This window comes from Solanum tuberosum, unplaced genomic scaffold (assembly GCF_000226075.1).
Source record: "Solanum tuberosum cultivar DM 1-3 516 R44 unplaced genomic scaffold, SolTub_3.0 scf00576, whole genome shotgun sequence".
In the NCBI taxonomy this organism is placed as follows: domain Eukaryota; kingdom Viridiplantae; phylum Streptophyta; class Magnoliopsida; order Solanales; family Solanaceae; genus Solanum; species Solanum tuberosum.
The window spans coordinates 76,773-88,139 of NW_006239506.1; the positions used below are offsets into that span (position 1 = coordinate 76,773).

The 11,367-nt window shown below is 30.4% G+C and overlaps 1 protein-coding gene across 1 annotated transcript; it reads right to left on the reverse strand.

Moving 5' to 3' along the window:
- Nucleotides 1-9,269: 9,269 nt before the first annotated feature.
- On the reverse strand, nucleotides 9,270-11,078 carry LOC102586257 (premnaspirodiene oxygenase-like). Its single transcript, XM_006365850.2, has 2 exons — nucleotides 10,110-11,078; nucleotides 9,270-10,008 (listed from the first exon to the last, which is right to left on the reverse strand). Exons 1-2 carry the CDS (start codon nucleotides 11,028-11,030, stop codon nucleotides 9,391-9,393), a joined length of 1,539 nt encoding a protein of 512 aa, XP_006365912.1. The 5' UTR covers nucleotides 11,031-11,078; the 3' UTR covers nucleotides 9,270-9,390.
- Nucleotides 11,079-11,367: the final 289 nt, after the last annotated feature.

Here is an 11,367-nt window from a genome sequence, read left to right on the forward strand (position 1 = left end):
CTCTTCCCTACCCATAACCCTAACACCATAATTGATCACCTCACGTCCCTTTTTTCCCCCTTTTCGCGGAAGTCGCAGGCCTGCACAACAGCCCTCGTTGTTGCTTCGAAAAGAGAAGAAAAAATTCAAATTGTTGTTTGAATTTTCCAATGGATTTTACCCCTCTAAATCGCCCATCTTTCCCTATAAATAACCCCTCTACTCTCAGTGATTAGGGACGGTCTTGGAGTTTAGTTTGGAAGCAATAGTCGTTTTACAATTGAAAATTTTCAAGTGATTCTCTAATCCTAGGTTTCGAGGAAATCCCTGTTCGTAGCTGGTTTTGAACTTCCTGACTTACTATTATTAGTATTTGAATCTTGTGGTAGAAGAATCACTATCCAAAGCTCGTCATCCCAGTTCTGCTGCCCTCTAAAAGGTAATATTAATTTCGATTCGAACGCCTTTCGTTCTTGATGCTCTGTTATTTAATTCTCAACTGTATCAGTTGTTTATATGTTAGTGTTTCAGGAATTTTTCTTTACTGTTGATCATAAATCAGTATGTAGATGGTCCGTTTATTCAAAAATGATTTTTTTTTCGATTTTTGTTTTCTCGCTCAAAGATGGGCCGATCCCATTTAAGGATCAGGATGAGTTCTTCCGGCTAGTGTACTTTTACCTCATTACATGATCTCATCTTGTTGTTTATGATTGTGGTTTAGTTTGAAGTCCTAAATTTAGTCTAAGAGGAGGTTTATTTTCATTTATGAGCTGATTTTCGTTTTGTATCTTGACTAGTTTAAATAAATATAGGACGATTAGTTTACTGTTCTTTCTTTTCTCTTCTCTTCGTTGAATGGTCTGTTGAGTTTATTCCGTTCTAATTTTAGGTTGTTTGAAACATGCCTCTTCGATTTTAGAATCCAATGAATCTTTAGTTAAGCAAAGTTTGTATACATGAAGGTTATTGTTGCCTGCCTTTTCTGTTTCTTAGAGTTCAAAAATATTGATATATGTTTGAGTCTCTAAGATTGAATGTACGCTTTGTAGAAGTTGGTTTGACGTATAGATTGTATTTGGTAGCCATGAACTTGTTACAAATATTGCATATACTTGTCGACCTTCTATTCCACTTTCATGTTTATGCCTTGATATTTGGATTAGCATTGAGGTATAGATCAAAAGACTGTTAAAAATCTGATCAAAAGGGAGTAGTTTGTACTAAGTTTGAAATGGATATTCACTGTTGCATAATTTTATTACTACTATTACTTTTTTATGTCATTGCATGTCTTCCTCAAAGTGACATATCAAGTACATAATAATCGAAGAGACATGCTCTTTGACCGCATTCATGTTGTGTTTATTTTTATTATTTTGGTGTGTGATGAAAATCATTTTATCTCTTGTTATCCTTGCTGTCCACACACACTTTTGCCACTGCCAAGTTTTAGATGTGTTGCCCATTGAGGTATAGTTAGTTCATTTTTATTTTAATAATTTTTGGTCTTCTTTTAATGAATAGGTTTTGGTCACATTTTGGTTTGAACTACTTAAGTTATCCTTTTCAACTATGTTAAGCTGCCTTTATTTTCTTATCTCAAAGTGATAATTTTGTTCTCTCTTTCGGTTCGTGCATGAGTGCTCTTCGAGTTATTTTTGAAATGTGTGTTAAATCCTAGTGTATATCGCAAATCTCTGAAAATTTCTTTCCTTTCTTTTCACGCGTTACTGCCCGAGTTAAGTACAAATCCGTGCTTTGCTAGTCTTTGTGTTCATGTAGTTGTGTATATTGTGACCCGAGATTTTGAATTATGTGCCTGAAACTAGTGGTACCAATATTCATGTGAAAAGATTTAGCTCTTCGAAATACACTTGTTAAAATCCTTATGATTATATGAATTCACCCAACTTTAAAATTGCTATAAGTTGTCTGATATGGTAGTTTGGATATGTAATTTGTTGATCTGTTCTAAAATTTTATTAATATGCTATCTCTCAATTTATCATTTATCCAAGATTGTCTTGTTGTTTAGATCCCTTGCCATGGATTAATGTTGGAGTATTTTGTCAAGTTCTGTGTATCTTAAATTTGCCCAAGTGTTTTGTTACAATTTGAAGGGTAATGTGCATATGATAAGCTTCTTTATTTTATTGTTTTTGGTTCATGTTGGTTTCCGTTGCCTTGTTGAATTCATCATTAATTAGCTAACTTATGTGCTAATTTATTTTGATCGTTCGGATTATGACATAATAATTTTTATTTTTATTTTGTTGTTGTTGTTGTTAGGAATGAGTTAAAATATTTATGGATTTGTGATTTACTTCTTTACTTGAGTTATTGCCATTCCCAATGATTAATTTGCACTAATAGATTCTTAATCTCAATACAATATTGGTGTGTCTTTGTAGACATTTCATTTAAAATTTATTTAATTATGGTTAGAATCTTGAACCACGTTTGCAACAAAAGTTTTGTCATCTTAGTCATAGCATATCCATAATCTGGAATCATTCATCTGCCCTTTATCTGCACTTTCTTCCTTATCCTAATCTTTATCCTTCTTTTCTTGCATGAACCCTCTCGGTTTGAGTCCATTGGACTCCCTTTGTTACTCTCCTTGCATCACGGGTTGGGTAGAAACCCAACATCTTCTCCATCGAGTCAGCAACAATTTTATACAAATTGGAAATTGAAAACAGGTGTACGGAAAGTCCGAAAACGGGCAGTATACATGCTGCATACAGCAGTATACACGGGTATACATGGTGAATATCGATATACAGGTCCAAAAGTCAAACACGTGTTTGGAAGAAAGATATACATGAAAAGAGCTGATATACGTGTCGATATACATTGATATACAGTCGGTGTATACAAAAATGAGATAAAGATTGAACCCCAAAAATTTCAGCGAAATTGGCCTAGAAGGAGGCCCAAATTCAAATTCTCCCTTACTCTTTAATTATTTAATTGTGATTATTTATTGTTTGTTGTTTAAACTCTAACTTTATAATTGTTAATTAACTTAATGAATTCCCCAAAAGATGAGTTATTTCTTTGTGTTGGTTAATTTTAATATATTTCATTGTTTTTGTGTTTCATTTATTTTATTAATCTAAGTATATTGGTCTAAAATTTTATTAAGTTAACCTTTGGTCCTTAAAAGAGTTGTTCTTTAATGCTTTTCACTTAATCACATTTTATTCATTTTAAAATTGTTTGTTTTAGTTAAAGTATTTTTCTCAAATAAACTTTAAAAATATTAGTCAAAACCTTTTCAATCAATTAAAAAAAAATATATATACTTACTTAGTCATTTTCTCAAAAATGGTTAGTCAATTAATTTAAAATGATTTTCATGCTTTAATTTATCAAATTGGTTTAAATTATTATTTCAAAATAAATTAATTTTTTTTAAATTAATCTAGTTTTATTAATATTCTAATCACTTGTATTTTGAGTCAAATGTTTCATTTTGGATCCCTTTCTCTAAAAAAAATTTTTTAAAAAAATGTGTCATTTATTTAACTATTTTCTCAAAGTTAATCAAATATTATAAGTTATTATTTTTTATGTTAAATCATTATTTTCCGAAAAATAGTCAAATATATTTTAGTCAAGTCGCAGGTCAATCGCATGTTAGCGGATACTTCGAATGCTTAAACCCTTCTCTAAGTGTAAATTGAACCCCAAACCCTCTTTGGTATTTTCAAATGGATTTTTCTGTTTAAATCTTTGAAAATTATAAGTTTTCTTAATTTCTTTAAAAAATTAAGTGACGACTCTTTTCTAAGTATTTTTCTTAAAATATTTTATACTTGGAACATTTCAAAAAGTGATTTTTCCAAAGATAGAAAAATTACGGCATAACATATCCCAAAACCTGGTTATCACGTGCACAAGCCTATAATGTAAACACTAGAATTGAAAGAAAACATAAGTCTCAAATGATGTTGTCTCTAAAATAGAACAAGATCATATATAAGAGTAAGAAGGTCTGGTGAGATGACAAACAACTACCTCTCAAATCTCTAGAGGAAGCCTCAGAAAAGAAGAGAATGCAAAGTATCACAAAGATTCGAGCTCGTAACCTACAAAAATGTAGAAGCAAAGGGTGAGTACCAAACCACACGGTACTCAACAAGTAAACTTTTAAACACAAGCTAAGGGAATATAATACGGGTACTCCTTACACCCCAACCGAACCTCCACAACTACAACTTGCATAAAAACCAGTTCAACCTAATATGCTATGTAAATTGTTAACTATTAGGTTGGACTGATTTTTATGCATATTGTAGTTGTGGAGGTTCGTTTCGGGTGTAAGAAGTACCCGTATTCTTTTCCCTTAACTTGTGTTTAAAAGTTTACTTGTTGAGTGCCGTGTGCTTGGTACTCACCCTTTGCTTCTACATTTTTGTAGGTTACGAGCCCAGATCTTTGTGATACTTTTTATTCTCTTCTTTTTCGAAATATTACAAAAACACTCCTACCTTCTATATATATTCCTCTTATCCGTAAAAATACACACATTTTGAAATATTGGAAGAAAAACATTACTATTCTTTTTCTATTGTTCGTAGCTATTTAACTTCTATTATCTTTATCGTATAACAATTACCAAATTTTTCGCCTTACTTCACACAACTGCTCTCAAACTCTCTTTTCAAAAGAAATATATAAACTATTTATAAATATATAAAAAAAGTCTCAAATAAAATAATAAAGTCCAAAATAACTTTTAAAAAATCAGGGCCAAATAGTGACCAAATTTCTATTGACAAATTGATGGTCACTGGTTTGCTGCTATGTTCCCCACTTGTCTCCCTCCTCTTTTTTCTTTTCTTTTCTTCCGTTTAATTTATTTTTGCGTTGAACCGTTTTATCTTCATATTATTTTATTTTAGCATCGTGAAATATAAGTCAAATAAAGTAGAAGGGAAGAATTAATGGGAAGTCGGATCCAAATTTCTTTCGTCTTTCTAAGGCCTCATTTGTTTGCATTTAATGAAGGTCTAAATCTTAATCATTCAGATTCAACCATTAAGGTCTCATTTGTTTCCATTATGATTAAGATATCTGAATGCATTAAGATCTAGATGTCTAGACCTAAATGATTAAAATTGTTTGTTTTCATATGAAACTAAACATTATAAAAATTTCATTTCAACAAAAAAATATTATTTTTTAATAAAAATAATATTTTAAATGTTTATATTTGATTAAAATAAATTATGTGATATGCAAATAAAAATTATATATCGATATAAAAATTATTGTAACATGATTTCTTTTAAGAATTCAACATAAACATCTCTTGATAAGAAAATATATCACGAAAAAATATATTTCATAGGAATAATATAATATCAAAAAGTTCAATAAGTATGATAGATACTGGTTGAAAAATAATAAAGAAGGTTTCACATCATCAAAGCCTAACATATATTCTAGCTAGTCAGAAAAATTAAAGAATTTCTATTTTTTCGGATGACCTTAATCAATTTCTCTAACTAGTGAACCTCTAGCGTCATCATCACTAACAATTGTACTATATAATGGTTCTTCGCATCCAATTTCATATAATTTTTTCTTTGCATTCGTCAAAGCTAGTTGTACTATTTTTTAATCAATAAATCCAAAGCAGTACTCATCTTCTCATCAATTTCTTCTTCAAAACTTTTCTTCAATCGAACTGAAGATTGGGATGAAAAATTATTAGGAGCTCCATCATTTTTGTCACCTACTAAATATAAGTATAACTTGGACTCCAATCATGCACTCTTGTTGTAGTACAACCTTCAAAAAAATATGTACACAAATTCGAAAGGGTAGAGGTGAAGTCTTCAATGTCTTTGGCCTAAACAAATTAAATTTTCATAAGAGACCTCATATATGTATATATGGTAGTTGTTATTAATCATGACTACTATTTTTTACTCAAAAATCTTGAGTTCTTGATAAACATCAATACACCCAAAAATATTATTACAACAACAGTTCTTGACAAAAATCAATACAACCCAAAAAGATTGTTAATATAAGAAAATACTTGTATAGAGTATGAAAACTTACCAGTTCAAGAGGAAAAAAATTGGTGTTAGGTTGAGAAAAGAGAGGAAGAAAGTTTGTAGAGAGAGAGAGCAAGTCGTGCAATGAGAGGGAGAGGCTACATCATTGTTTTCGAGTGTATTTAATAAGTCTGAATGTTGTTAAGGCCACATTTGTTTTCATTAAGACTAAGACCTCTGTATCTGAATACACATCTGAACATTAAGATTTGTATTAAGAGCTACGTGTCTAGATCTGAATACACATCTGAATATTAAGATGTTGTCTCCAAATCTGAATACTGAATGATTATTGTTTGTTTTCAATATCTGAATGTGCATATGAAATCAAACATTATATTAATAAAAAATTATAAGAAATTCATTTCAACAAAGTATTACTTTTTGATTAAAAAAAATATCATAATCATCAAGCATAACATAAAAAAATCACGAATAAAAAGTATTTTATAGGCACAATATAATGTCAAAAAGTTCAATAAGTATGATAAATACTAGTTGAAATATAATAAATAAGGTATTACACTATCAACGCCTAACATATATTTTGGCTAATTAGAAAAAACTAAAGAATTCTTATTTTTTTTCCGTATAACCTTAATCCAATTCTCTAACTTGTGAACCTCTAACGTCATTCATGCTTTTTTGTAGTGGACACTTTCACAAAATATACTAACAGATGTACTGTATAATGACTCTTCCCATCCAAGTCCATCAATTTTTTCATTAATTCTTCAAATGTAGGTGCACTATTTTTTTAATCAATAACTCCATAGTAGTAATCATCTTCTCATCAATTTCCAATTCAGACGAATAAGTTTTTTCTTCCCAAAACTTTTTTTCCAGATGAAACTGAAGATTGGGATGGAGAATTATTAAGAGCTCCATTATTTTTGTCACCAACTAGTTCAACAACAATAATATATTAGTGTTATATCTCACAAACGAATTTGATGATCAAAGAGTCTCAATAAAATAATTGGCCTAAGGCAAAATTCTAATAAGAGACCTCAAATATGTATACATAATTATTATTTTTTAATTATGAATAGTATTTTTTCACTCAAAAACCTTGATGAACATCAATACGCTAAAAATATTATTGCAACAAGTGTTTTTGACAAACATCAATACACCCTAAGAAAGTTATTAATATAAAAAAAGTACGTGTAAAGATTATGAAAATTTATCAGTTCAAGAGGAAAAAATTGGTGTTTGATTGAGAAAAGAGAGGAAGAAAGTTTGTAGTTGTGAGAGCAAAAGTCACGCAAAGACCGAGAGAAGCGATATAATATTATTTTATAACTTATTAAATAAGTCTGAATGATGTTAAGACTCTCCTGCAGATCTGATCCGTTCAGACCTTTTCAGGTCCATTAAGAGGTTTTTTGAAAAAAGAAACAAATGGACTTAATGGGCTTAATCTGAATGGCTGAATTTGAAGCATTCAGATTCAAACCTAAAAACCAAACACACTTAATGGACTGAATCTGAATGATTAAGATTCAGACCTCCATTAAGTGCAAACAAATGAGGCATGAGACTCTCTTCGTTAAGATCTTTTCAGATCCATTCTGAGCCTTTTTTAAAAAAAAAAACAAATGGACTTAATGGGTTGAATCTGAATTCTGAGAGCGCAAGTCGCGCAATGAGGCTTTTCAGATCCATTCTATGCAATAAGTCTTCTTCTTTCGTAAAAGAACGCAATTATTGCATAAGCATAAATTGATATAATTAATACTCAAACGATAATTAAAAATATTATAATAAAAAATGAAAAATGATTAAATATATATATATATATATATATATTTATATATATAGGTTTAATTTCAAATGGCATGGATAAAAATATCGAAAAAGTATAAAAACAAAATAAATATGATTTTTTTCTAAAAGTACATAGATAAAAATGTCCGTAAGATATTTATCCAAATGTTTAACCTAATTTGTGGTACAAAATTTATGGCACACCTAACTTGACAGTATCCATCCATATTCTAAAGGCTCCTTTCCTGTTAAACAATAGGTTGCAGAAGAGTCATGGCACACCAATCTTGACAAAATACATAAACATATAAATGTTCAGTTATTTCTGTTTTATTTTTTATATATAGTATTCCTTTCGTATAACAGTAGTTGTCCATTATACTAAAATAATTATTTTATAATATTTGTTCAGTTTAAAAAATCAAGAGATAATTTATATTTTGTGTCTATTCTACCCTTGCTGTTAAATACTATTTATCATCTAATTCATTTCTCAAAGCATTAAATTTAATAAAGTCAAAGGATAAAATAGTAATATTACCCCTTATTATTTATTATTTCTTAAGAGATGTGTCAAGTCAATAGTGGACAACTATTATTGGACAGAGGAAATATAAAAATGTCATTTAATTTGGCTTCAATTAGCATCTATGCTTTCTAATTTTGGGTGTGCATAAGTAGAAACTTAAATTTGTATAAAATTGAACAAGTAGATATATGCATTCTATGTGGCATAATACATATATGATGCCACATTGGACACAAAATTGTCATGTAGGACACCACGTAGGACGAATATGTCTATTTGTTCAATTTTATACAAATTAAGTGTTTACTTGTGCATACTCAAAGTTAAAAAGCATAAATGTCATTTGAGACCAAGTTAAAGGGCACATTTATGTATTATGCCTTTAGTTTTCAAGTAGAGCCATAATATCCCGAAGATAAAACCTACACTAGTAAAAATAAAGATTTTTCTCACTGCAAATTAGTAGAAAATTTGAACTATAGAACCTGATTTTCCTACTCATTTTTCATAATCAGCTCACTGAAAAAATGCATTGGTAAACAGATTTTCATTGAAATATGGGAAATTTGATAATTCTTTTCATATGATAAGTCCTATTTTTTTCTTTCTCACCAATTCAACCAAATGGAAATAGCCACGAGAACATTTTTCAATAGGAAAATTGTGACTTTAAAGTAGTAGTGTAAGTTTATGTTGTTCACAAACATACCATGTAAAAGAGAAATAAGCTATTACCTCCTCTGTCCTAATTTACATGGCACGAAATTTGAATTTCGAGAAATAAATTTTTTAATTTGGATTTTGAATTCAAACATAGAATCCATAAGGTTCTTCAAACAAAATTTACACATTTTGAAAGACTACGTAATTAAGAAGTATATATGAGTCACAATAACTAACAACGGGTCAAAATATATAAAAGACAAAAAAAACTTGTTTGATTATTAAAATTTGAAAGATGCTACATAAATTGAGACACAAAAGAGTGTATACTAGCAATTATTAGATAAACATGTAGTAACAACTAACAAACCATTAAGAGAGATCAAAAGGAGTAGCAATCAAGCAAAGATCATTCTTTCTACTGGCAGCTACTCCTTCTGCTTCAGTCATATCAAAATCATCAACACTAACTCCATCAGGAAGTTTCCAATCGAAGTGATACAACAACTTAGCTAAAGAATGCCCTACAGTAGCTAAACCGGATAACATTCCCGGACACATTCTTCTTCCTGCACCAAACGGAATAAACTCAAAGTTATTTCCTCTAAAATCAATAGAACTATTCTCAAATCTCTCAGGTATAAAGCTCTCTGGATCGTCATGCCAATATCTAGAATCTCTTCCAATTGCCCACGCATTCACTATAACTTTAGTTTTGATAGGTATATTGTATCCATCAATTTGTGTTTCTTCTCTACATTCCCTTGGGATTAATAGAGGAGCCGCGGGGTGTAACCTTAGTGTTTCTTTTATCACTAATTTCAAATACTTCAACTCCTCTAAATCGATATCTTCAAATGTCTTCTTTCCTTTAAAGGCTTCTCTAACTTCAAGTTGTGCTTTCGCCATAACACCTGGATTTTTTATCATTTCTGAAAACGCCCAAATAATTGTTGTCGATGATGTTTCAGCTCCTGCCATGAACATTTCCTACACGTAGAAAAAATATTCGAATTTTTTCCTAATTCAAACTTGAAAACTCTAGGTAGCATAATAAATCAAATTCAAAAGTTATAGGCACTAAAACTTACAAAAATAACTGCTTTGATATTTTGATTTGTGATTGGCATTCCAAATTCCCCACTCTCCATGACTCGTAGTAAAACATCAATCAAATCTTCAGCTCCGGACTCACCATTACCTTTGTTACCATTTGCTCTATTTTCGCAATGCTCATTAATGAGCTTCTCTAAAATCACATCAACCTTTTCGTGAGCCTTCAACAACCTAGACTTCATCCCACTGATCCCGTGAAGCCATTTATGTGATGGAAACAAGTCAGTTAAGTCAAATCCTGAAGACAACGAAACAGCCTCTTTCACCAACATAATCAACTTATCTTGATCATGAACAACTTTCCCAAAAGCAGATCTACAAGTTACAGAACCTGTAAACCAAAAAATTTTATTCGATAGGTTAACCAACGACTCATCAGGCGTAGAATTGATGATAGATGAGACGAGACTTGACATCTCTTCTTGTCGAATTGAGTTAAATGATTTGACCATTTTTGCACTAAGAAGTTCCAGGACACATATTTTGCGCATATTTCTCCAGTAATCACCATATGGACATAATGCTATGTCCGAATAATTGTAAAAAATAATACTTCCAGTCATACTTTGAGGCCTAGTTGCAAAACGAACATCTTGAGTTTTCATGATTTCTTTTGCCATTTCAGGTGAAGATACAACAATCGCGGAAATTTCTCCTAGTTGTAAGTGTGTTAATGGCCCGTATTTTTGTGATAGGGTTCGGAGAGTGTGATGTGGCAGGCCTCCATGACTCGCTAATTGGTGCAAGTTCCCGATAATAGGTAGCTTCCATGGGCCAGGAGGCAATTTTTTGGTTAAGGTTTTTGATTTTTTCCATATTTGAAATAGATAGAATATGAAGTAAAGAAATAACAAGAGTGAAATAAAGAAGATTAAGGGTAATTGTTGAGTCTCCATTTTTTAGAAAGTATGAAATGGAATATTATTTTATGGATACATGCTTTTCTTGTTTATATAGAGTAAAACAAGTTTATTTTATATGTTTATTATATTATGGACTAAAAATATTTTATTACTTTTTCTTATTAAATTGATAAGAAAATATCCACATTATTAATCTTGACAATAATGGTAGCTGAAAGTGACCGCACATCAATCTTGACAATGTACAGGAATCTACTCTCTTTTTTAGTTGGGCACAAGTAATTCAGACATGACAGTATTTATTGTCGTAAAAATATTTAATAATAATTGAGTTAGTGGCATAACAGTCATAGTGGCTAAACTCTTTAGG

What these genes read in the sequence shown, in the direction of transcription:
- LOC102586257 (XM_006365850.2), bottom strand. Translation starts at nt 11,030, where the DNA reads ATGGAGACTCAACAATTACCCTTAATCTTCTTTATTTCACTCTTGTTA. An exon ending in ATATCAAAGCAGTTATTTTT is followed by an intron (nt 10,009 to 10,109) that starts GTAAGTTTTAGT and finishes TTCTACGTGTAG; the next exon opens with GAAATGTTCATGGCAGGAGC.